The 27,334-nt window shown below is 41.1% G+C and overlaps 5 protein-coding genes across 5 annotated transcripts; all 5 read left to right on the forward strand.

Moving 5' to 3' along the window:
* The first annotated feature begins 756 nt into the window (after positions 1-756).
* LOC117458010 (olfactory receptor 2AT4-like) lies at positions 757-2,904 on the forward strand. The gene is given in 5 exon segments (XM_034098246.2): positions 757-796; positions 1,686-2,084; positions 2,087-2,542; positions 2,545-2,663; positions 2,899-2,904. Coding segments are annotated over 5 exon segments (1,020 nt in total).
* Positions 2,905-3,819: 915 nt separating this feature from the next.
* On the forward strand, positions 3,820-5,977 carry LOC117458011 (olfactory receptor 1M1-like). The gene is given in 7 exon segments (XM_034098247.2): positions 3,820-3,896; positions 4,889-5,058; positions 5,061-5,215; positions 5,217-5,411; positions 5,413-5,649; positions 5,651-5,734; positions 5,972-5,977. Coding segments are annotated over 7 exon segments (924 nt in total).
* A 1,891-nt stretch (positions 5,978-7,868) lies between these two features.
* Positions 7,869-8,888, forward strand: LOC117458012 (olfactory receptor 2AT4-like). The gene has a single exon (XM_034098248.1). It carries the CDS (start codon positions 7,869-7,871, stop codon positions 8,886-8,888), a length of 1,020 nt encoding a protein of 339 aa, XP_033954139.1.
* A 1,955-nt stretch (positions 8,889-10,843) lies between these two features.
* On the forward strand, positions 10,844-11,843 carry LOC117459003 (olfactory receptor 2AT4-like). Its single transcript, XM_034099824.2, is given in 2 exon segments — positions 10,844-10,867; positions 10,869-11,843. Coding segments are annotated over 2 exon segments (999 nt in total).
* Positions 11,844-14,374: 2,531 nt separating this feature from the next.
* Positions 14,375-26,632, forward strand: LOC117458013 (olfactory receptor 5K4-like). The gene is made up of 5 exons (XM_071205352.1): positions 14,375-14,820; positions 19,593-19,708; positions 24,337-24,392; positions 26,176-26,341; positions 26,591-26,632. The coding sequence occupies exons 1-5, from the start codon at positions 14,418-14,420 to the stop codon at positions 26,630-26,632; spliced, it is 783 nt and encodes a 260-aa protein (XP_071061453.1). The 5' UTR covers positions 14,375-14,417.
* The last annotated feature ends 702 nt before the right edge of the window (positions 26,633-27,334 follow it).

A 27,334-nucleotide genomic window follows, 5' to 3' on the forward strand; every position in this document is an offset into this window, starting at 1 on the left:
GTGTTGTGATGTGCTATATATTTTTGAGAACCTTTAAAATATTTGGTGTCGTTGTTGTTTGTAATTACTCATTGTCAGAACTTTCTCAAATTTGAATGTACTTCAACTGCTTAGATATCTTATTTGTGACTGATAAAACTGAATAATGTTTTATTGTGTTTATTTATACCAACAATGAAGTTTAAAAGTGAAGTAATTCATCTTCCACGTATACATGATTTAGAAATCTGTAAAAAATGTAAACCAGCATTAAACATGTGGACTTCATGTACCTGTGTACTTCATTACTGTTCAAATCATTGATTCTCGGTTTAACTTTGTTGTTTTGGGAATCTAGTAAAATCTAACGTGTTGAAAGAAAACCCGATTACAGACCTTGTTTAAAGATGAAGAAAATAAAATGGCCGTGCCAGATTAATGTGAGATTCACTGACTACTTCACAGATTGAGTAACACCGGTGAACCTTCACCATGAAAACTGGCTTGTACCATATCATTAAATTACCGGGTTTTGATTATACCTCTATCACACTAAACACTTTACTGCTAAAATAATAGCTAATGATTCAGAGAACAACTATATATAAACTCCAAAACACAATTGAATGAATGAGCTCTTAATACCATCTTTACAATTACATATTATTCACTTGCACACGCTGTAGAACATAATGTTTCAAGTAAAACATTTTATGAAATAAAGTCTTTTATTGAATTGATTTGAATTCAACCGTAGCATCGCAGTTCAAGTCACACATGCCAAAGGAGCATGACAAGGCCAACAACAAGACCAAAGGTGACACATCATATCTGGAGTTTTAGTGTTAATAGGAGTAAGCAGCCTAAGACTTTTAGGCAGTGTAGAAAGACCAAGACAACCGACCTGGCTGCTGGCCTGGAAAAAGGTACTTTAAAGGAAATGGCGCTTTCTAAAAACACCATTGAGTAATGGGAACTTTAACCTCCATGCTGTATTGTGTTTAATCGCATTAGTAACAATAACAACTCAGATTAATAAGTTTGAAGTTTGCACAGTAAAAGGTTTGCTTGTTAAAGACAAGGTCATTAACAGAAACTCTCTGGTGACGGCATCACAAATTAGGCTCATTAAAACCATGGCCTGTTAAGAAAGTCAGCATAATGCATGTTGTTTCCAAACTTTCTGAAAGTTGTTTTGTCTCAATAATGTATTGAAAAGGTACATTTACAGAAATCTAAATAAGCAAATGATTACACAATAATGCTTATTACATGTATGGGACCAAATAAATCAGTGACTCAAGTGTGGTTGGTCCTGAATGTTCCATCTACTCACAAGAGGTACTTCTCATCAGTGAGGGCAATAAAGTGCTTGTGAACTGAGCTTAATAAGTTTAATGGAAGAAAAGTAATGCTGTGATCTCTGTGGAACAAATTAACATCATTAAAAGGCTTCTTCTTCTCAGTATCACTAGAAAGCTTTATCTCGGGAGATCAATAAGGAAAGTATATATTCCACTGTATGAGGGGTCGGACAGTTCGAGTCAGAGTTACTATTGATCCAGGGCTTCAGGTAAGCTTCATGATTAACTATCACATAACTACTTTAAACACTGTTAGGTTGAATTGTATTAATGAAAATGGCATGATAATATGAGGCTTTTCAACGTCTACGTGTGTGATGTGATTTATTTCCTCTTTATCAGACCAGAGAGCCATCCTCCTTCACAGGCTGCGGAGATCTACTATGTCTTTTCTCAGGACTGTTTTAAATGACTCTATCATCATCATTCATCCTCCAGGCTTCTATATCATTGGGTTTGAGACTTTTCCCTTCATCAGTGTCTACTTTATCTTTCTATCGTTTGTTTATGTGGTCACAGTGCTCGCCAATTGTTTGGTGATCTATGTAATTTGCTTTAATCGTTCTTTACACACTCCAAAATGTCTGGCTGTGGTAAACCTCGCAGTAATTGATGTTATCCTGAACACGTGCACTATTCCCAGCATGATCAAGATATTCCTTGTTAAAGACAACTTTATTCCATATAACCTCTGTTTGTTACAAATGTTTGTCTACTACGCTTTTATATCTTTGGAGTCTATGCACTTGCTATACTTGCCTATGACAGGTTGATTGCAATATGTTTCCCTCTGCGTCACAACTCGATCAACACAATGCAGAGCATGTCATGGATTGTCGGCGTGACTTGGTTTTTTGGTCTGGGAGTAATATTATTTACAACAAGTCTAATGTCTCGACTGTCTTTTTGTAATTCTGTAATAGTCTTTAGCTATTTCTGTGACTATGCGCCTGTGTTCAGACTCGCCTGTAACGATTATTCAATGCAGTGGGCTTCAGCGTCTTTCCTTACCATTTTGATACTTGCAGTACCCTTTACTTTTATTATCCTGTCTTATGTGAGCATTCTGGCGACTGTATTCATGATGAAATCTTTAGACAGTCGGGTGAAAGCTCTGGCCACTTGTGTGGAGCATATCATCCTTGTTGCTGTGTTTTACATTCCTATCCTTACCATATTTTGCGTTGGGTTTATCTGGGTCTCATCGACCCAGACCAGCGTGTGCTGAGTCTGTCGTTGGCCTCTTGCATCCCACCTTGTGTCAATCCTCTCATATATTCTTTGAAAACCAGAGAGATCAAAATCAGAGTTCTGGCATTGGTAAGAAGAAATACAATGGCACACAACCAAACAAACCCCCCCAAAAAACAATCCTTTTAGGGTTGATAAAACACAGCACTAAATAAAAAAGGACTAATTGGCAGTAGTAAGTAAATTGATTTACTAGTATGCTGTTGCTGGTATCTCTAATATTACTTAGCTAATCTGTACTTAATTAAAATTGATATTTCTATCATAACACTTTTTCGTTATATCTACCGTCTGCATTTCACAGTGTTAAACAATCTATGGAAAACAGCATGACTATAGAGCAAGCAGCCTTGAGGCTCTGTTGCTCCTCATCACTAAGCAGGTTATGGGCAGACAGCATGCATGAGCCACACAAATGAATCTCAAAAGGCTCAACTCTAAGGATTATTGTTTTGTTTTGTTTGCAGGTTTTGGTTGGTGATGTGCTATATATTTTGAGAACCTTTAAATATTTGGTTGTCGATGTTGTTTGTATTACTCATTGTCAGAACTTTCTCAAATTTGAATGTACTTCAACTGCTTAGATATCTTATTTGTGACTGATAAAACTGAATAAGTTTTATTGTGTTTATTTATACCAACAATGAAGTTTAAAAGTGAAGTAATTCATCTTCCACGTATACATGATTTAGAAATCTGTAAAAAACGTAAACAAGCATTAAACATGTGGACTTCATGTACCTGTTACTTCATTACTGTTCAAATCATTGATTCTCGGTGTAACTTTGTTGTTTTGGATCTAGTAAATCTAACGTGCTGAAAGAAAACCCGATTACAGACCTTGTTTTAAAGATGAAGAAAATAAAATGGCCGTGCAGATTAATGTGAGATTCACTGACTACTTCACACAGATTGAGTAACCCCGGTGAACCTTCACCATGAAAAACTGGCTTGTACCATATCATTAAATTACCGGTTTTTGATTATACTCTATCACACTAAACACTTTACTGCTAAAAATAATAGCTAATGATTCAGAGAACAACTATATATAAACTCCAAAACACAATTGAATGAATGAGCTCTTATACCATCTTTACAATTACATATTTATACTTGCACACGCTGTAGAACATAATGTTTCAAGTAAAACATTTTATGAAATAAAGTCTTTTATTGAATTGATTTGAATTCACAACCGTAGCATCGCAGTTTCAAGTCACACATGCCAAAGGAGCATGACAAGGCCAAGCAAACAAGACCAAAGGTGACACATCATATCTGGAGTTTAGTGTTAATAGGGTAAGCAGCCTAAGACTTTTAGGCAGTGTAGAAAGACCAAGACAACCGACCTGGCTGCTGGCCTGGGAAAAAGGTACTTTAAAGGAATGGCCGCTTTTAAAAACACCATTGAGTAATGGGAACTTTAACCTCCATGCTGTATTGTGTTTAATCGCATTAGTAACAATAACAACTCAGATTAATAAGTTTGAAGTTTGCACAGTAAAAAGGTTTGCTTGTTTAAAGACAAGGTCATTAACAGAAACTCTCTGGTGACGGCATCACAAATTAGGCTCATTAAAACCATGGCCTGTTTAAGAAAGTCAGCATAATGCATGTTGTTTCCAAACTTTCTGAAAGTTGTTTTGTCTCAATAATGTATTGAAAAGGTACATTTACAGAATCTAAATAAGCAAATGATTACACAATAATGCTTATTACATGTATGGGACCAAATAAATCAGTGACTCAAGTGTGGTTGGTCCTGAATGTTCCATCTACTCACAAGAGGTACTTCTCATCAGTGAGGGCAATAAAGTGCTTGTGAACTGAGCTTAATAAGTTTAATGGAAAGAAAAAGTATGCTGTGATCTCTGTGGAACAAATTAACATCATTAAAAGGCTTCTTCTTCTCAGTATCACTAGAAGCTTTATCTCGGGAGATCAATAAGGAAAGTATATATTCCACTGTATGAGGGGTCGGACAGTTCGAGTCAGAGTTACTATTGATCCAGGGCTTCAGGTAAGCTTCATGATTAACTATCACATAACTACTTTAAACACTGTTAGGTTGAATTGTATTAATGAAAATGGCATGATATATGAGGCTTTCAACGTCTACGTGTGTGATGTGATTTATTCCTCTTTATCAGACCAGAGAGCCATCCTCCTTCGCAGGCTGCGGAGATATACTATGTCCTTTTCTCAGGACTGTTTTTAAATGACTCTATCATCATCATTCATCCTCCAGGCTTCTATATCAATTGGGTTTTGAGACTTTTCCCTTCAATCAGTGTCTACTTTATCTTTCTATCGTTTGTTTATGTGGTCACAGTGCTCGCCAATTGTTTGGTGATCTATGTAATTTGCTTTAATCGTTCTTTACACACTCCAAAATGTCTGGCTGTGGTAAACCTCGCAGTAATTGATGTTATCCTGAACACGTGCACTATTCCCAGCATGATCAGATATTCCTTGTTAAAGACAACTTTATTCCATATAACCTCTGTTTGTTACAAATGTTTGTCTACTACGCTTTTATATCTTTGGAGTCGTATGCACTTGCTATACTTGCCTATGACAGGTTGATTGCAATATGTTTCCCTCTGCGTCACAACTCGAATCAACACAATGCAGAGCATGTCATGGATTGTCGGCGTGACTTGGTTTTTTGGTCTGGGAGTAATATTATTTACAACAAGTCTAATGTCTCGACTGTCTTTTTGTAATTCTGTAATAGTCTTTAGCTATTTCTGTGACTATGCGCCTGTGTTCAGACTCGCCTGTAACGATTATTCAATGCAGTGGGCTTCAGCGGTCTTTCCTTACCATTTTGATACTTGCAGTACCCTTTACTTTTATTATCCTGTCTTATGTGAGCATTCTGGCGACTGTATTCATGATGAAATCTTTAGACAGTCGGGTGAAAGCTCTGGCCACTTGTGTGGAGCATATCATCCTTGTTGCTGTGTTTTACATTCCTATCCTTACCATATTTGCGTTGGGTTTTATCTGGGTCTCATCGACCCAGACCAGCGTGTGGCTGAGTCTGTCGTTGTGCCTCTTGCATCCCACCTTGTGTCAATCCTCTCATATATTCTTTGAAAACCAGAGAGATCAAAATCAGAGTTCTGGCATTGGTAAGAAGAAATACAATTGGCACACAACCAACAAACCCCCCAAAAAAACAATCCTTTAGGGTTGATAAAACACACAGCACTAAATAAAAAAGGACTAATTGGCAGTAGTAAGTAAATTGATTTACTAGTATGCTGTTGCTGGTATCTCTAATATTACTTAGCTAATCTGTACTTAATTAAAATTGATATTTCTATCATAACACTTTTTCGTTATATCTACCGTCCTGCATTTCACAGTGTTAAACAAATCTATGGAAAACAGCATGACTATAGAGCCAGGGCAGCCCTTGAGGCTCTGTTGCTCCTCATCACTAAAGCAGGTTATGGGCAGACAGCATGCATGAGCCACACAAATGAATCTCAAAAGGCTCAACTCTAAAGGATTATTGTTTTGTTTTGTTTGCAGGTTTTGTGTTGTGATGTGCTATATATTTTGAGAACCTTTAAATATTTGGTGTCGTTGTTGTTTGTAATTACTCATTGTCAGAACTTTCTCAAATTTGAATGTACTTCAACTGCTTAGATATCTTATTTGTGACTGATAAAACTGAATAATGTTTTATTGTGTTTATTTATACCAACAATGAAGTTTAAAAGTGAAGTAATTCATCTTCCACGTATACATGATTTAGAAATCTGTAAAAAACGTAACAAGCATTAAACATGTGGACTTCATGTACCTGTGTACTTCATTACTGTTCAAATCATTGATTCTCGGTTTAACTTTGTTGTTTTGGGAATCTAGTAAATCTAACGTGCTGAAAGAAAACCCGATTACAGACCTTGTTTAAAGATGAAGAAAATAAAATGGCCGTGCAGATTAATGTGAGATTCACTGACTACTTCACAGATTGAGTAACCCCGGTGAACCTTCACCATGAAAACTGGCTTGTACCATATCATTAAATTACCGGTTTTGATTATACTCTATCACACTAAACACTTTACTGCTAAAATAATAGCTAATGATTCAGAGAACAACTATATATAAACTCCAAAACACAATTGAATGAATGAGCTCTTAATACCATCTTTACAATTACATATTATTCACTTGCACACGCTGTAGAACATAATGTTTCAAGTAAAACATTTTATGAAATAAAGTCTTTTATTGAATTGATTTGAATTCAACCGTAGCATCGCAGTTCAAGTCACACATGCCAAAGGAGCATGACAAGGCCAACAACAAGACCAAAGGTGACACATCATATCTGGAGTTTTAGTGTTAATAGGAGTAAGCAGCCTAAGACTTTTAGGCAGTGTAGAAAGACCAAGACAACCGACCTGGCTGCTGGCCTGGAAAAAGGTACTTTAAAGGAAATGGCGCTTTCTAAAAACACCATAGAATAAATGGGAACTTTAACCTCCATGCTGTATTGTGTTTATTCGCATTAGTAACAATAACAACTCAGATTAATAAGTTTGAAGTTTGCACAGTAAAAGGTTTGCTTGTTAAAGACAAGGTCATTAACAGAAACTCTCTGGTGACGGCATCACAAATTAGGCTCATTAAAACCATGGCCTGTTTAAGAAAGTCAGCATAATGCATGTTGTTTCCAAACTTTCTGAAAGTTGTTTTGTCTCAATAATGTATTGAAAAGGTACATTTACAGAAATCTAAATAAGCAAATGATTACACAATAATGCTTATTACATGTATGGGACCAAATAAATCAGTGACTCAAGTGTGGTTGGTCCTGAATGTTCCATCTACTCACAAGAGGTACTTCTCATCAGTGAGGGCAATAAAGTGCTTGTGAACTGAGCTTAATAAGTTTAATGGAAAGAAAAAGTAATGCCGTGATCTCTGTGGAACAAATTAACATCATTAAAAGGCTTCTTCTTCTCAGTATCACTAGAAAGCTTTATCTCGGGAGATCAATAAGGAAAGTATATATTCCACTGTATGAGGGGTCGGACAGTTCGAGTCAGAGTTACTATTGATCCAGGGCTTCAGGTAAGCTTCATGATTAACTATCACATAACTACTTTAAACACTGTTAGGTTGAATTGTATTAATGAAAATGGCATGATAATATGAGGCTTTTCAACGTCTACGTGTGTGATGTGATTTATTTCCTCTTTATCAGACCAGAGAGCCATCCTCCTTCACAGGCTGCGGAGATATACTATGTCTTTTCTCAGGACTGTTTTAAATGACACTAACATCGTCATTCATCCTCCAGGCTTCTATATCATTGGGTTTGAGACTTTTCCCTTCATCAGTGTCTACTTTATCTTTCTATCGTTTGTTTATGTGGTCACAGTGCTCGCCAATTGTTTGGTGATCTATGTAATTTGCTTTAATCGTTCTTTACACACTCCAAAATTTCTGGCTGTGGTAAACCTCGCAGTAATTGATGTTATCCTGAACACGTGCACTATTCCCAGCATGATCAAGATATTCCTTGTTAAAGACAACTTTATTCCATTTAACCTCTGTTTGTTACAAATGTTCGTCTACTACGCTTTTGGGTCTTTGGAGTCGTATGCACTTGCTATACTTGCCTATGACCGGTTGATTGCAATATGTTTCCCTCTGCGTCACAACTCGATCAACACAATGCAGAGCATGTCATGGATTGTCGGTGTGACTTGGTTTATTGCTATAGGAGCAATCACATTTACAACAGGTATAATGACTCAGCTGTCTTTTTGCAATTCTGTAATAGTGTTTAGCTATTTCTGTGACTATGCGCCTGTGTTCCGACTCGCCTGTAATGATTACACAATTCAGTGGGCTTCAGCTTCCTTCCTTACTGTTTTGCTCCTTGTAGGCCCCTTTACTTTTATTCTCCTGTCTTATGTGAGCATTCTGGCGACTGTATTCATGATGAAATCTTTAGACAGTCGGGTGAAAGCTCTGGCCACTTGTGTGGAGCATATCATCCTTGTTGCTGTGTTTTACATTCCTATCCTTACCATATTTAGTATTGGGTTTTATCTGGGTCTGATCGACCCAGACCAGCGTGTGCTGAGTCTGTCGTTGGCCTCTTGCATCCCACCTTGTGTTAATCCTCTCATATATTCTTTGAAAACCAGAGAGATCAAAATCAGAGTTCTGGCATTGGTAAGAAAAAGTAAAATTGGCACACAACCAACAAACCCCCCAAAAAACAATCCTTTTAGGGTTGATAAAACACAGCACTAAATAAAAAAAGGACTAATTGGCAGTAGTAAGTAAATTGATTTACTAGTATGCTGTTGCTGGTATCTCTAATATTACTTAGCTAATCTGTACTTAATTAAAATTGACATTTCTATCATAACACTTTTTGTTAAATCTACTGTATGCATTTCACAGTGTTAAACAAAGGAACCGATAAGAGCATGACAAAATAGAGCAGCAGCCTCATCATTGTTTTGTTTTGTTTGCAGGTTTTGTGTTGTAATGTGCAATATGTGTGGAGAACCTTTAAATATTTGGTGTCGTTGTTGTTTGTAATTATTCATTGTCAGAACTTTTTCAAATTTGAATGTACTTCAACTGCTTAGATATCTTATTTGTGACTGATAAAACTGAATAATGTTTTATTGTGTTTATTTATACCAACAATGAAGTTTAAAAGTGAAGTAATTCATCTTCCACGTATACATGATTTAGAAATCTGTAAAAAAACGTAACAAGCATTAAACATGTGGACTTCATGTACCTGTGTACTTCATTACTGTTCAAATCATTGATTCTCGGTTTAACTTTGTTGTTTTGGGAATCTAGTAAATCTAACGTGCTGAAAGAAAACCCGATTACAGTCCTTGTTTAAAGATGAAGAAAATAAAATGGCCGTGCAGATTAATGTGAGATTCACTGACTACTTCACAGATTGAGTAACCCCGGTGAACCTTCACCATGAAAACTGGCTTGTACCATATCATTAAATTACCGGTTTTGATTATACTCTATCACACTAAACACTTTACTGCTAAAATAATAGCTAATGATTCAGAGAACAACTATATATAAACTCCAAAACACAATTGAATGAATGAGCTCTTAATACCATCTTTACAATTACATATTATTCACTTGCACACGCTGTAGAACATAATGTTTCAAGTAAAACATTTTATGAAATAAAGTCTTTTATTGAATTGATTTGAATTCAACCGTAGCATCGCAGTTCAAGTCACACATGCCAAAGGAGCATGACAAGGCCAACAACAAGACCAAAGGTGACACATCATATCTGGAGTTTTAGTGTTAATAGGAGTAAGCAGCCTAAGACTTTTAGGCAGTGTAGAAAGACCAAGACAACCGACCTGGCTGCTGGCCTGGAAAAAGGTACTTTAAAGGAAATGGCCGCTTTCTAAAAACACCATTGAGTAATGGGAACTTTAACCTCCATGCTCTATTGTGTTTATTCGCATTAGTAACAATAACAACTCAGATTAATAAGTTTGAAGTTTGCACAGTAAAAGGTTTGCTTGTTAAAGACAAGGTCATTAACAGAAACTCTCTGGTGACGGCATCACAAATTAGGCTCATTAAAACCATGGCCTGTTTAAGAAAGTCAGCATAATGCATGTTGTTTCCAAACTTTCTGAAAGTTGTTTGTCTCAATAATGTATTGAAAAGGTACATTTACAGAAATCTAAATAAGCAAATGATTACACAATAATGCTTATTACATGTATGGGACCAAATAAATCAGTGACTCAAGTGTGGTTGGTCCTGAATGTTCCATCTACTCACAAGAGGTACTTCTCATCAGTGAGGGCAATAAAGTGCTTGTGAACTGAGCTTAATAAGTTTAATGGAAAGAAAAAGTAATGCTGTGATCTCTGTGGAACAAATTAACATCATTAAAAGGCTTCTTCTTCTCAGTATCACTAGAAAGCTTTATCTCGGGAGATCAATAAGGAAAGTATATATTCCACTGTATGAGGGGTCGGACAGTTCGAGTCAGAGTTACTATTGATCCAGGGCTTCAGGTAAGCTTCATGATTAACTATCACATAACTACTTTAAACACTGTTAGGTTGAATTGTATTAATGAAAATGGCATGATAATATGAGGCTTTTCAACGTCTACGTGTGTGATGTGATTTATTTCCTCTTTATCAGACCAGAGAGCCATCCTCCTTCGCAGGCTGCGGAGATATACTATGTCTTTTCTCAGGACTGTTTTAAAATGACTCTATCATCATCATTCATCCTCCAGGCTTCTATATCATTGGGTTTGAGACTTTTCCCTTCATCAGTGTCTACTTTATCTTTCTATCGTTTGTTTATGTGGTCACAGTGCTCGCCAATTGTTTGGTGATCTATGTAATTTGCTTTAATCGTTCTTTACACACTCCAAAATGTCTGGCTGTGGTAAACCTCGCAGTAATTGATGTTATCCTGAACACGTGCACTATTCCCAGCATGATCAAGATATTCCTTGTTAAAGACAACTTTATTCCATATAACCTCTGTTTGTTACAAATGTTTGTCTACTACGCTTTTATATCTTTGGAGTCGTATGCACTTGCTATACTTGCCTATGACAGGTTGATTGCAATATGTTTCCCTCTGCGTCACAACTCGATCAACACAATGCAGAGCATGTCATGGATTGTCGGCGTGACTTGGTTTTTTGGTCTGGGAGTAATATTATTTACAACAAGTCTAATGTCTCGACTGTCTTTTTGTAATTCTGTAATAGTCTTTAGCTATTTCTGTGACTATGCGCCTGTATTCAGACTCGCCTGTAACGATTATTCAATGCAGTGGGCTTCAGCGTCTTTCCTTACCATTTTGATACTTGCAGTACCCTTTACTTTTATTATCCTGTCTTATGTGAGCATTCTGGCGACTGTATTCATGATGAAATCTTTAGACAGTCGGGTGAAAGCTCTGGCCACTTGTGTGGAGCATATCATCCTTGTTGCTGTGTTTTACATTCCTATCCTTACCATATTTTGCGTTGGGTTTTATCTGGGTCTGATCGACCCAGACCAGCGTGTGCTGAGTCTGTCGTTGGCCTCTTGCATCCCACCTTGTGTCAATCCTCTCATATATTCTTTGAAAACCAGAGAGATCAAAATCAGAGTTCTGGCATTGGTAAGAAGAAATACAATTGGCACACAACCAACAAACCCCCCCAAAAAACAATCCTTTTAGGGTTGATAAAACACAGCACTAAATAAAAAAGGACTAATTGGCAGTAGTAAGTAAATTGATTTACTAGTATGCTGTTGCTGGTATCTCTAATATTACTTAGCTAATCTGTACTTAATTAAAATTGATATTTCTATCATAACACTTTTTCGTTATATCTACCGTCTGCATTTCACAGTGTTAAACAAATCTATGGAAAACAGCATGACTATAGAGCAGCAGCCTTGAGGCTCTGTTGCTCCTCATCACTAAAGCAGGTTATGGGCAGACAGCATGCATGAGCCACACAAATGAATCTCAAAAGGCTCAACTCTAAAGGATTATTGTTTTGTTTTGTTTGCAGGTTTTGTGTTGTGATGTGCTATATATTTTTGAGAACCTTTAAATATTTGGTGTCGTTGTTGTTTGTAATTACTCATTGTCAGAACTTTCTCAAATTTGAATGTACTTCAACTGCTTAGATATCTTATTTGTGACTGATAAAACTGAATAATGTTTTATTGTGTTTATTTATACCAACAATGAAGTTTAAAAGTGAAGTAATTCATCTTCCACGTATACATGATTTAGAAATCTGTAAAAAACGTAACAAGCATTAACATGTGGACTTCATGTACCTGTGTACTTCATTACTGTTCAAATCATTGATTCTCGGTTTAACTTTGTTGTTTTGGGAATCTAGTAAATCTAACGTGCTGAAAGAAAACCCGATTACAGACCTTGTTTAAAGATGAAGAAAATAAAATGGCCGTGCAGATTAATGTGAGATTCACTGACTACTTCACAGATTGAGTAACCCCGGTGAACCTTCACCATGAAAACTGGCTTGTACCATATCATTAAATTACCGGTTTTGATTATACTCTATCACACTAAACACTTTACTGCTAAAATAATAGCTAATGATTCAGAGAACAACTATATATAAACTCCAAAACACAATTGAATGAATGAGCTCTTAATACCATCTTTACAATTAAATATTATTCACTTGCACACGCTGTAGAACATAATGTTTCAAGTAAAACATTTTATGAAATAAAGTCTTTTATTGAATTGATTTGAATGCAACCGTAGCATCGCAGTTCAAGTCACACATGCCAAAGGAGCATGACAAGGCCAACAACAAGACCAAAGGTGACACATCATATCTGGAGTTTTAGTGTTAATAGGAGTAAGCAGCCTAAGACTTTTAGGCAGTGTAGAAAGACCAAGACAACCGACCTGGCTGCTGGCCTGGAAAAAGGTACTTTAAAGGAAATGGCGCTTTCTAAAAACACCATAGAATAATGGGAACTTTAACCTCCATGCTGTATTGTGTTTATTCGCATTAGTAACAATAACAACTCAGATTAATAAGTTTGAAGTTTGCACAGTAAAAGGTTTGCTTGTTAAAGACAAGGTCATTAACAGAAACTCTCTGGTGACGGCATCACAAATTAGGCTCATTAAAACCATGGCCTGTTTAAGAAAGTCAGCATAATGCATGTTGTTTCCAAACTTTCTGAAAGTTGTTTTGTCTCAATAATGTATTGAAAAGGTACATTTACAGAAATCTAAATAAGCAAATGATTACACAATAATGCTTATTACATGTATGGGACCAAATAAATCAGTGACTCAAGTGTGGTTGGTCCTGAATGTTCCATCTACTCACAAGAGGTACTTCTCATCAGTGAGGGCAATAAAGTGCTTGTGAACTGAGCTTAATAAGTTTAATGGAAAGAAAAAGTAATGCCGTGATCTCTGTGGAACAAATTAACATCATTAAAAGGCTTCTTCTTCTCAGTATCACTAGAAAGCTTTATCTCGGGAGATCAATAAGGAAAGTATATATTCCACTGTATGAGGGGTCGGACAGTTCGAGTCAGAGTTACTATTGATCCAGGGCTTCAGGTAAGCTTCATGATTAACTATCACATAACTACTTTAAACACTGTTAGGTTGAATTGTATTAATGAAAATGGCATGATAATATGAGGCTTTTCAACGTCTACGTGTGTGATGTGATTTATTTCCTCTTTATCAGACCAGAGAGCCATCCTCCTTCACAGGCTGCGGAGATCTACTATGTCTTTTCTCAGGACTGTTTTAAATGATTCTATCATCGTCATTCATCCTCCAGGCTTCTATATCATTGGGTTTGAGACTTTTCCCTTCATCAGTGTCTACTTTATCTTTCTATCGTTTGTTTATGTGGTCACAGTGCTCGCCAATTGTTTGGTGATCTATGTAATTTGCTTTAATCGTTCTTTACACACTCCAAAATGTCTGGCTGTGGTAAACCTCGCAGTAATTGATGTTATCCTGAACACGTGCACTATTCCCAGCATGATAAATATATTCCTTGTTAAAGACAACTTTATTCCATATAACCTCTGTTTTTTACAAATGTTCGTCTACTACGCTTTTGGGTCTTTGGAGTCATATGTACTTGCTATACTTGCCTATGACAGGTTGATTGCAATATGTTTCCCTCTGAGTCACAACTCGATCAACACAATGCAGAGCATGTCATGGATTGTCGGCGTGACTTGGTTTATTGGTCTGGGAGTAACATTATTTACAACAAGTCTAATGTCTCGACTGTCTTTTTGTAATTCTGTAATAGTGTTTAGCTATTTCTGTGACTATGCGCCTGTGTTCAGACTCGCCTGTAACGATTATTCACTGCAGTGGGCTTCAGTTTCCTTCCTTACTATTTTGCTCCTTGCAGTACCCTTTACTTTTATTCTCCTGTCTTATGTGAGCATTCTGGCGACTGTATTCATGATGAAATCTTTAGACAGTCGGGTGAAAGCTCTGGCCACTTGTGTGGAGCATATCATCCTTGTTGCTGTGTTTTACATTCCTATCCTTACCATATTTTGCGTTGGGTTTTATTTGGGTCTGATCGACCCAGACCAGCGTGTGCTGAGTCTGTCGTTGGCCTCTTCAATCAATCAATCAATGTTTATTTATATAGCCCAATATCACAAATGTTACATTTGTCTCAGTGGTCTTCACAGTGTGTACAGAATATCAGTATGACAATACGACACCCTCTGTCCTTAGACCCTCACATCGTACAAGGAAAAACTTCCAAAGAAAACCCAGTTTAAAGGGAAAAATGGGAGAAACCTCAGGGAGAGCAACAGAGGAGGGATCCCTCTCCCAGGACGGACAGACGTGCAATAGATGCCGTGTGTAAATTGAAAAGATAATACATTTGCAACATAGGTAGTCCAAATGTTTGGAAATGCATGTGTGTATAATAGGAAGATGAATCCACGAGGATATCCATCCAGGACCTATGATCCAGGACCACAGCCACGACTCAAGATCCAGCGCTCGCGATCCAGGACACAGGACCGCAGGATCATCCATGACTCCGGATCCCAGCGTATATAGACACCAAAAAGAAAGACATTTGGGGAAGCTGGGTTAATCGGAACATGAGTGTACACGGGTATAGACAGAGAGAAGGAAGAAGTAAGATGTCCCCCGACAAACTAAGCCTATATCAGCAAAACTAGGGGCTGAATCTAATCAGCCCTAACTATAAGCTTTATCAAAAAGGAAGGTCTTAAGCGCACTCTTAAAAACGGATAGGGTGTCTGCCGCCCGAACACAAACTGGAAGCTGATTCCACAAATGTGGAGCTTGATAAGAAAAGGCTCTGGCTCCCATTGTACTTTTAAAGATTCTAGGAACAACCAACAACCCTGCATTCTTGGAACGCAATGCCCTAGTAGGACAGTAGGGTATAATGAGTTCTTTAAGGTAAGATGGCGCCTGCCCATTAAGGGCTTTGTAGGCGAGAAGAAGAATTTTAAATTCTATCCTGTGTTCTATAGGGAGCCAGTGTAAGGCAGCCAGAACAGGAGTAATGTGGTCCCTTTTCCTAACTCTGGTTAGTACACGAGCCGCAGCATTTTGAATCAGCTGAAGCGACTTGATTGACTTCTTGGTACTCCCTGATAATAAAGAGTTACAATAATCCAGCCTAGAAGTAACAAATGCATGGACTAGTTTCTCTGCATCGTTTTGAGGCAAGATATGCCTGATTTTTGCAATGTTACGTAGATGGAAGTAGGCGGTCCTTGAAATTGATTTTATGTGGGCGTTAAAGGATAAATCCTGATCAAATATAACACCAAGATTCCTTACAGTCTCACTGGAGGCCAAATTAATGCCATCCATAGTTAGTATGTCTTTAGATAATTTGTTTCGTAGATTCTTCGGGCCAAGTACAATAACTTCAGTTTTGGTCGTGTTTAACATCAAAAAGTTTAAGGTCATCCACGTTTTTAAGTCCTTAAGGCAGTCTTGAATTTTATTTAGATGATTAATTTCATCAGGCTTGATTGATAAATATAGTTGAGTATCATCCGCATAACAATGAAAGTTTACAGAATGATTCCTTATAATATTGCCTAACGGAAGCATATATAATGTGAACAAAATAGGTCCGAGCATTGAGCCCTGTGGCACTCCATGGCTAACTTTGGTTTGCGTGGAAGATTCATCGTTAACACGTACAAACTGAGAGCGTTCAGATAGATAGGACCTAAACCAGCCTAAAGCAGTTCCCTGTATGCCAACTAAGTGCTCTAGTCTTTGCAATAGGATATCATGGTCGATAGTATCAAATGCAGCACTAAGATCGAGCAAAACAAGAATAGAGACAAGTCCCTTGTCTGAGGCTATTAGAATATCATTTGTGACTTTAACCAGAGCTGTCTCTGTGCTATGATGTGTTCTAAAGCCAGACTGAAAATCTTCAAATAAATCATTGTTTTTTAAGTAATCACACAACTGTTTTGCGACCGCTTTCTCAAGAATTTTTGAGAGGAACGGAAGATTAGAAATAGGTCTATAGTTGGCTAAAACCTCTGGATCGAGGTTGTGCTTTTTAAGAAGCGGTTTTATCACTGCTACTTTGAATGATTGTGGAACATAGCCTGATAATAAAGACATATTCATAATATTTAATAAAGAAGTGCTAATTAATGGAAAAACTTCCTTCAACAGCTTAGTTGGAATTGGGTCTAACATACACGTTGATGGTTTAGAAGAGAGAATCATTGAATGTAATTGTTCAAGGTTAATGGCTGAAAAGCATTCTAGTTTACTATCTAGTGTAATATTAGAACTTACGATTTCGGGAGCTGTTGATAACACTATACTGGTCGAAGGCAAGAGGTCATTAATTTTGTTTCTAAGAGTAACAATTTTATCGTTAAAAAAGCACATAAAATCATTACTACTGAGTGCTAAGGGAATAGAAGGCTCAATCGAGCTGTGGCTCTCTGTCAGCCTGGCTACAGTGCTGAAAAGAAATCTTGCATTATTCTTATTCTCATCTATTAATGAAGAGTAGTAGGCTGCTCTCGCTTTACGCAGTGCTTTCTTATATTCATTGAGAGTAATATGCCAAATTAAACGAGATTCTTCAAGTTTAGTGGAACGCCATATCCTTTCAAGTTGTCTAGACTTTTGCTTTATTTTGCGGGTTTCGGCATTATGCCATGGAGCTAATCTATGTTGTTTTATTTTCTTCTTTTTCAAAGGAGCAACATAATCTAATTTTATTCGCAGCGCATCTATAGCACTATCAACAACATGATCAATTTGGGGTGGTGTACATTTTGTATAAGTTTCCTCCCCTACATGCAGACATGCTATCGAGTTAAGTATTGGTTGAATCTCTTCCTTAAATGTGGCTATAGCACTAACAGATAGGTTTCTGCTGCAAGAGCTTTTGACTAATGCTTTGTAGTCTAGTAACAGTACTTCAAAAGTTACTAAGAAATGGTCGGATAAAGCAGGATTATGCGGTTCGACTAATAGTTGCTCAATTTCAATACCATAAATCAGAACAAGGTCGAGAGTGTGATTATAACAGTGGGTTGGTTTATTTACACTCTGACAGAAACCAACAGAATCTAATATAGAGTTAAATGCAACAGTAAGGCTATTTTTATCATCGTCAACATGAATATTAAAGTCACCTACGATAATTACTTTGTCTGTTTTAAGAACCAAAGTTGATAAAAACTCAGAGAATTCTGATAAGAATTCTGAATAAGGACCTGGTGCACGATACACTGTAACAAATAAGATTGGCTGCAAAGTTTTCCAGGTCGGATGCGTAAGACTAAAAACGAGGCTTTCAAAAGAGGTATAATTACATTTTGGTTTAGTATTGATAAGTAAACTTGAGTCAAAGATTGCTGCAACTCCACCTCCTCGGCCCGTGCCTCGAGCAATATGAGTGTTGACATGGCTGGGTGGAGTGGCCTCATTTATGCTGACATATTCTTCATGTCTCAACCAAGTTTCAGTGAGACAGCATATATCAATATTATAATCTGATATTAAATCATTTACCAATATTGCTTTAGATGCTAGAGATCTTATGTTTAAGAGACCACATTTAATCTTCCTGTTTTGTTGCACTGTAGTAGTTGTTACATTTACTTTTATTAGGTTATTATGTATGACACCTCTATTAGGTTTTACATTAAATTGTCCTTGGGCAGACACACACACCGCTAATATTGGGTATTTTATTGGGTTCGGGATTCCTATGGGTGACTGCCTAGGAGAGAGCGCAGAGAAGCGTGTAAGACTGCGACTCTGCCTCCTGGTCTCAACTCCAGTTTGTCATGGATTACGTCCACAAAGCCCTGAAATGTTTGCCGAAATGAGATCTGCACCTTTCAAAGTAGGGTGAATGCCGTCTCTCTTAATCAGACCAGGTTTTCCCCAGAAGGCTGTCCAATTATTTACGAAGCCCACATTGTTTGCTGGGCACCACCAAGACAACCAGCGCTGAAATGATGACATGCGGCTATACATGTCATCATTGATCAGATTGGGGAGGGGACCAGAGAAGATTACGGTGTCCGACATTGTTTTAGCATAACTACACACCGACTCCACATTAAGTTTTGTGCATTCTGATTGGCGTAAACGAACATCATTACCACCGACGTGAATAACAATCCTACTGTATTTACGTTTATCTTTAGCCAGCAGTTTAAGATGCGCCTCAACGTCGCCCGCTCTGGCCCCCGGAATGCATGTGACTGTGGAGGCTTCGGTCTCTAAATTCACGTGTCTCATAATAGAGCTACCAATAACCAGAGTTGGCTTCTCAGCGGGTGTCTCGCTGAGTGGGGAATATCTGTTAGATACGTGAACGGGTTGGTGGGGACCTGCGGGTTTCGCGTTATGCCCCTTCTGAACAGTCACCCAGCCTCCCTGCTGCTCGGGAGTTGCCGGGGGACGGCTAAGAGGAGCTACATTTTGCCGGTCCGCACATGCTAACATGGGCTTTACTTTAACTGAGTTACTTTCTAAGATGCGGAGCCGGGCTTCTATGGCTATGATTCCCGCCTCCAACCTAACAACTATACTACATTTAACACATGTATCCTTACCAGTAAGGGAGGCCGGGAAGTAACCAAACATGAGACAGGAAGAGCAGGAAATAGCACCAGAAGGTGGGGAAAGAGCCATGGCTAGCTATCAAGCTAAAGTAGCTACCGTTAGCAAACCCGAAAAGAGTGTAGGCAACTGTGGAGTTACAGTCGCTAAGAGAAGGAGAGTTGTGAGTGCTTAAGCTGTAGTAACGTGTGATTACAACGTCAGGCAGTTGCCGTGATCAAGAGTTTTAAAACGATCGATTAAGTTTAAGTTAATAAGCTATCAGCAACAGAACAGGCACACGGGATACCCGGAGATGAAAACAACAACAACCGGAAGTTACAACGTGCAACGTGCTCACCGCAATAGGTTCCTCCTTCCGCATCCCACCTTGTGTCAATCCTCTCATATATTCTTTGAAAACCAGAGAAATCAAAATCAGAGTTCTGGCATTGGTAAGAAGAAATACAATTGGCACAGACAGTAAGAGCAAACCTTAGAAAGGTGATAAAATGTCTCGGTAGAAGCTTGTCAATTCTAGACCTGGGACTCAATTTTAATACCTGAGAGTGTTGGCACCAGAGTTTAAACAATTCAATTGACACACATTAATTTCATTTCCGGCTTTAACAATCTGTCCTCTACCTTTCTAACACTTTAGTTATCAAAATATAAGTTCAATATTATTCAATACAAATACTTTGAAAGAGTTTTTACATTGGGCCCAACCTAAAATATATACAAATTTTACTTTAAATGTATTTCATTTACTTATTTATATTTCATGCAATAAATGTCTGTACTTTTAATACCTGTGTGGTCTATACATATAAATCTTTGATGAGAAATAAAATGATGTCTTGCAATAAGTTCTTAGTGAAATGGATACTGTTGGACTCAGTACTACTTGGACTACTACCACAAGTACAATCAAGTACTTTTACTGTGTACGTTTTGAGTAATCCTTTGTCAAACTCCACCCATGAGCATGTTTTCTGCCATCTTTGATGAGAGATAAAAGGATTTTTTGCAATAAGTTCTTAATAAAATTGGTACTGTTGGATTCAGTACAATAGTCCTGTCTGTATGTAAAGTTATTCTACTGTCTTTACACTGGCTTCCTGTGTGTCAAAGAATATATTTCAAAATACTGCTGCTGGTTTATAAAGCTTTGAATGGTTTAGGCCCAAAATAAATGTCTGACCTCCCGCTAAATTATGAACCATCCAGATCTCTCAGGTCTTCAGGGACTGGTCAGCTTTCTGTCCCCAGAGTCAGAACTAAACATGGAAAAGCAGCGTTCAGTTATTATGCTCCAAATATCTGGAACAAACTCCCAGAAAACTGCAGGTCTGCTGCAACTCTGACTACTTTTAAATCCAGACTAAATACTTTTCTTTTTGCAGCTGCTTTTAAGGGTGCATTCACACCTAATAGTCCGCTCTCTGGTGCGCACCAGACGACAGTTTGTTACATTGTTTCATTTTTCAGAATGTTCGGTTTGCGTTCACACGGGCAAAACTCAAACGGACTATAAACTTTAAACACAAGTCATGTGCTCGGAAATGCTGTTCAACCATTGGTCAGACATTAAGGGGGTACAAACGCAAATCCCTGCAATTTCTAGCGGAGCCTCCGCCATGGAGCATCGGCACTTTCGGCAGGTTATTCTCATGCTGCTGTTAGTCTGGAGATCAACAGACATATTATTATATAATCAGACAATGTCCGTTAAAAGAACACCGACAGGCTGATCAGGAGCCCTACGCGAAGCGGAGGGATCTAGATCGGCATGCTGAGAGACGTTCTGCAGAGGAGGGGCGTTTCACCGACGACAGGTGTTCATACTTGTATGTAGCTGACGGAGAATTTTTACTTTACACGACACTGTTCAACACTTAATTCTGCTTTACTCTTTAACTAAACAACCGCGGATGTCTTGAAAGACTCTTTCGCTAAAGATTTTTGAAGATATCCGCGTTCTTGTGACACGTAAATACTGCGCTTCCTATGTTTTGGTGCGGACTGCGTTCACACCAGCAATGAACCGCTCCAGAGTTCGCAAGCAAGCACTCCGAGACCACCTATTTTAGCGGACCATGAGTCCGGTTGTTTAGTTCACTTAAGAGGTCTCGGACTGCGTTCACACCGACCCAAATGAACCGCACCAAGCGGCTAAACGCACCAGGGTTCGATACAACCGGACTATACAAGGCAGGTGTGAACGCACCCTAATTGAACTATTCACATCTTAAACTGCACTGTAACTTTTATCTTTTAATGTTTCTTTTATTATCTTTTCTTTTTAATGAATACCATTTTCTTAATGTCTTTCGTTTTTAGTAAAGCACTTTGAATTGCCTTGTGTTGAAAGGTACTATATAAATAAACTTGCCTTGCCTTGCCTTGCTGCACTTTTTTAAGACTCCAAAACACGCATTTGTACTGTATGTGTTTGGAGAAATGACACAACAAATGGCCCAGATTTGTACAATAGAAACTTGAAATCTTGTAATGTCGGAAACAATTCACACTGGCTGCCATGTGATATAGGCTTTGTTTTGCAATATTTATTCAACGGTCACTTCTTAGTTAAACAAATCTCAAATATAGATTTTAAATATATCAAATTGAGCATATACATGAAAACTATAGGTTACTTACGTAAACCCAGTAAACCCAATAAGCACCTCTTCTCGCTTCACCATAGCAAGGAGGGCCGTCTGGTGAGACATCTCACTACATGTTACTCTGACTACATGGGTTACGTAAGTAACCTATAGTTCTCATTCATAACACTCCGTTCGATGTCTCACTATGGGAAATTGTAGCTCCCGTATTGCCAGACGAGCTTATCTCGAAAATCACCAAACCAACCAGAACTTAACAGGTAGAGCTCTGACTCAACAAGGTGCCCAGCACTGCTCGGGCCACACTAGGAGCAGAGACGTCTAGCCTGTAAAAGCGGACAAAAGTGAGTGGCGAGGACCAGCTCGCCGCTGCACAGATGTCTTGGATGGAAACACCCTTGAACAAAGCCCAGGATGTAGCCAGACCACGAGTCGAATGAGCCCGCAGACCCGAAGGTGCCTGCAACCCCTGACTCGTATAGGCCAAAGCAATTGCCTCCACAATCCATTGGGAGAGCCGTTGCTTAGTAACGGGCTTGCCCTTGTGAGGGTTAGCCCAGGACACAAAGAGTTGGTCATTATGACGAAAATCTTTTGATCTGTCCATATAGGTGCGTAAAGCACGGACTGGACACAGCAAATCCGGCTGCTGTTCCCCGGAGGAAACCAGCGGCGGAGGAAATGCCTCAATGTCAATTGGGGTACACGAACCAACCACCTTTGGGATAAAGGCAGGGTTGGGTTTCAACAACACTCTCGTTTGCCCTGGGGCGAACTGAGTGCATGAAGGAAGTACAGATAGCGCATGAATGTCACTGACCCGCTTGGCGGATGCCAGGGCCAGTAACAGCACTGTCTTGAGTGACAAGTGCTTCATGTCAGCTCCTTCCAGGGGTTCAAATGGGGTCAGGTTGAGCCCATCTAAAACCACTGCCAAGTCCCATAAGGGCACCAGTGACCTGGAAACAGGTCGGAGCCTGCGAGCCCCTTTCATAAAACGGCAGACCAAAGGATGTTGGCTAGCCGTCTTACCCTCAAAGCCCACATGGCATGCAGCAATAGCAGCCAGGTACACCTTGATCGTGGAAAAAGCTCTGTGTTTATCGATCAAGTCCTGTAGGAATGATAAAATCACCCCAACAGGACATTGAAAAGAGATGTGTCCTTTTTGAAGGCACCACTCCTCAAACACCCTCCACTTACAGTCATAGAGAGACCTGGTGGAGGAAGCTCTCGCACTCTGAATAGTGTCTATCCCCTTCTGAGGGAGTCCCACTGTATTCAGATTGTACCACTCACGGGCCAGGCCCATAGTGCCCAGCGCTCTGGGCGTGGGTGAAAGATCGCCCCCCCGCCTGAGACAGTATGTCCCTGCGTAGTGGGGGCTGCCATGGCTGCCCGCACAGCAGCTGATATATTTCCGCCAGCCCGTACATTGCGGGCCAGGGCGGAGCTATCAGGATAAGTGTGTGGCGTTGTTCCCTCACTCTGGCCAGAGTTGGGGGTATCAGAGCCAGGGGTGGGAACGAGTACAGAAGGCCCGGAGGCCAATTCGTGCACGAGCACGTCCACGCCTACCGGTGCGTTTAAATCGCGCATTTTGTTTTGATGCGAACAGATCTACCGCGGCTCTGTCGTAATGCACCCACAGCTGACTCACAATCCTTGGATGTAGAGTCCAGTCTGCATATAGTGGTATCTGGACAGTAGCTCTGCCCCGAGGTTCATCAGTCCTGGTACGTGTGTCGCTCTCAGAGAGAGGAGACGTCTGCTGCTCCATAAGATCAGTTTGCGTGCCAGCATGTGTAACTGGAGAGAACGCAAACCCCCTTGGCGGTTTATACACGATATTGTGGTCGTGTTGTCTGTCCTCACGAGGACATGATGTCCTCTGAGAAAAGGCAGAAAGCGTTTTAGAGTGAGGAACACCGCTAAAAGCTCCAGGTAATTTATGTGCGCCCGCTGGAGGTCTCTGTTCCAGAGACCCCTCACCGGACGACCTTCGTAAATACCTCCCCAGCCTGTCAGACATGCGTCCGTGGTGACCACCTTCCGTGAAAGGACAGCACCCATAAGCACGCCCGTACTAGAAAAGTCGGGTGCGGCCAGTGACGTAGTGCCATTACGCCTTTCACAGTAACCATTACTCTCCGCGCGCCATGACGCACGGGTTTTAGTTTTAGAGCGGCTACCCAGCGCTGAAACTCCCCCATGTGTAAGCGTCCCAGTCGTACGACCAGGATGGCTGACGTCATGAGCCCCAGTAACCGCAGGCATGATCTGAGGAGAACATGTTTGCGCAGCTGGAAATGAGCGAGACAAGCTCTGAAAGCGTTCACTCTTTCCGCTGACAGGCGGGCTGTAAAGGGCACCGAGTTCAGGTGTAAACCCAGGAAGAGTACAGTCTGTGCTGGGCACAACATGCTCTTTTCTGTGTTTATAATGAAACCCAGGTTGAGCAGGTGCTTTACGAGGACATTTGTCTGTGTAATCTGACTCTGCTCGGCAGGTATTATAAATATAGCCCTCTTTTCTAGAAGTGAGAGAATCTCTCTCTCTAGAATATGGGCTGAGTCTCCCCGGGCTTGTGAATACAGAATGCCGGAGAAGCGAGGGGGGGTGACAGCGAATTGGAGTCTGTAGCCCCGTGTTACTGTCTTGAGAAACCGAAGCAGATGTTGTGAGCATCTTCCACTGTATGCTCCTTAGAGCCAGCGGAGATGTCACGACCCTCTGAGTCCCTATTTGTTGTGTTATGGGGCCCTCTAGTGTCTGAAGACGGTGGTGCCCCATTTCGACAATCCCCACCGATACTGCGCATGCGCATGACGGTGGTGCCTTCACAGCCCCAGCCGGCACTGCGCATGGGCGTGACGGTGGTGCCTTCACAGACCCGTCTATAATCCGCCTTTTGAGAGAGGCCGTAGCTGCTCTCAGAAGGGGAACAGTTGACGGACTGTTTATTGTTTTTATTGTTTTTCTTTTCATTTTTTTGAGCTGCGCCCTTGGCCTGAAGCCTGGATGCGTCAGCGGAAAATGGTTTATTTTAGAAACAACAACAAACTTGTGACATGTGTTTTTGCGAACTTGAGGATGGTGTTGAGGCATCTCTCGAGGTGGCGGGAACACATCTAGAGCTGGGGAACCGTGGACTTCCAGCTCTGTCACAGAGGAGAGAAGGAAGGGCTGTCAGGCCGCTCGCTTCTTCTTCCTCGACTGCTGGCCGAAATTCTGGGTCGGCTGCGCCTGGGCTGCAGCCGGGACCGGAGATGTTCCAGGCCAACTCGCCCTCGTCTCCTGCCTGGGCTGGGGACTCGGGCGGGCTGCGACCTCTGCTGTTTAGGTATTTTGAACCGAGCAGGGTTCGAGGCAGCTTGGGCGAAGGACTGCCGCTGTGAAGGCAGCGGCTGGACCCTTCGAGGGAGACAGAGGTGGAGGGCCTCGTCCTCCTTCTTTTTCGACTCGCATCTCCTCTGCATGGAGGCGAGAGCGGAGCCGAAAATCCCCTCGGGAACGATGGGCATGTCAAGCACATCCTCCTTTTCCCGGTCTGGGAGGTTGGTGAGGTTGAGCCATCTAGCTCTTTCCTGCACCACCATGATCCCCATTGCCTTGCCCGTGGCCTGGACGGCGCAGGGTTGGACACGGAGACAAATGTCTGTGACCGCGGCCATCTCATCCAGAACGGCCGGTCCAGGATTGCTCGACAGATCCTCGCAGAGCTCCGCTTGGTATGCGGTTAGCAGCGAGGAAACGTTCAGAGCCCTGGCGGACAACGCTGCGGCTCTGTAGGACCGTTCAGTCATGGTCGACTGGAATCGGTAGGAGGTGGGCTGCCACCAGCGGTTCCATAGGCGGTATGCGGAGCAGGCCGAGCCTCTCCATACCGTCACAGTCTAGGGAGGAGGCACCCTGAATTGGGGCCTTGTTGCTAAAGGGCCGGTCTCTCCACGAGACCGACACCTCATCCAACATCTCCGGGAAGACCGGAAGGAGTTGCCTCTTTGTCCTCGTTGCTTGGGGAAAAGGTTTCCCCTCGTAACGGGACATGGAGGTCTCCTTGGCCATTTCGGGCCACGGGATGTCTAGCCTGGACGCGGCACGCTGACACAGGGCCTGCAGGTCCATGCTCAGACAGGGCGAAGCTGGTGTGCTATCGCCCGGGAGAGCAGCCATCGCTCCCGGCTTTGCAGCTTGAGCCGATGACATGAGATATCATCTTCTTGCTCATCCGAATCAGACAGGAGGAACTCAGAGGTATCCTCTTCGTCCTCCATGTAATCCAATTCCAGGACATCCTCCGCGGGCGAAACCATGGTGAGGTCTAGCCGGGAGCCCCAGCTTGATAAAGTGTGGGGCTCCGTTCCCGCGTCTCTTGTCGCCACCGGGTCCTGGCCTGACACGGCGTGGGATTCCGGTTCCGCAGCTGCCGCTGTTAATGAGCCCCAGATCGACACAGTGAGGGGCTCAATCTCTGCGGCGGACGCCCCCGCGTCTTGATTGCCAGCCGGCAAATCAGTGGACATGAGGGAGTCCTGTCCCGACAAGCTAGCTTGGCGTGCTAACCATCGGTGGAGGCTCTTTATGGTGAAACGGGCACAATGCCCGCACGAGCCGGGGTTGTCAATAGCCTCCTGGGCGTGTTCCAGCCCGAGGCAGGACGAGCAGACCTGGTGTGAGTCTGTGCCTGATATCTTCAACCCGCAGCCGCAGAGTCGAGCCTCCGAGTCCCTGACTCCTCTGGTGTGAGGGAGAGAGGCGTCCATCTCATTCACCGCGTGGCGTAGAGAGGACCCGCTCGTAACAGGTACGTCGTTGAGAAAGAAAGTGTTACCGACCTGTCTTTAATCCGGAGAAAAAAAGGACGGTGTAGGTCTTTTTTCTCAAAGAATATTAACTGGTGTGTAAATATTCTTTAATCCTTTCCTCCTCCGTGAGAAAGAGAAAAGAAAAACGTCCTCGCTACCGTGTTGTCAGTAGTGAGGGAAAGCAAGCTAGCAACAGGTGTGTTGCTAGCTTGAAAAAATCAAAACCTTACCTTAATTCCCGAGGAAGAAACGGCGAGGTCGATTATAATACTAACTGGTGTGTTAGTATTAGCAGTCTTCTTGCGAAGCAGGAAGGGTAGCCGGCGAGCGCCCATCGACCGAAATTTAGATTTAGGTTCAGTCTGTGGACTGTTAAGCTAGCCCGTCTACCATAGAGATGTGCTCTGAAGTGAGAAGAGGGTGTTTGAATGACGCATTCGACGTAGCGCTAGCTACTTATAGGGGTGGATTCCCTGACGCTGACATCAAGATCACCAGCCAATCAGGATTGGCGTAATGAGATTGATGCTTCTGTTTGCTCCGCGATGAGGCGCATCCCATAGTGAGACATCGAACGGAGTGTTATGAATGAGAACTATTTCACAGCAACCACATCCCCTGCTTTTTGGAAAAGTCTGGAGTC

The sequence above is a fragment of the Pseudochaenichthys georgianus genome, chromosome 14 (assembly GCF_902827115.2).
Source record: "Pseudochaenichthys georgianus chromosome 14, fPseGeo1.2, whole genome shotgun sequence".
Taxonomy (NCBI): Eukaryota; Metazoa; Chordata; class Actinopteri; order Perciformes; family Channichthyidae; genus Pseudochaenichthys; species Pseudochaenichthys georgianus.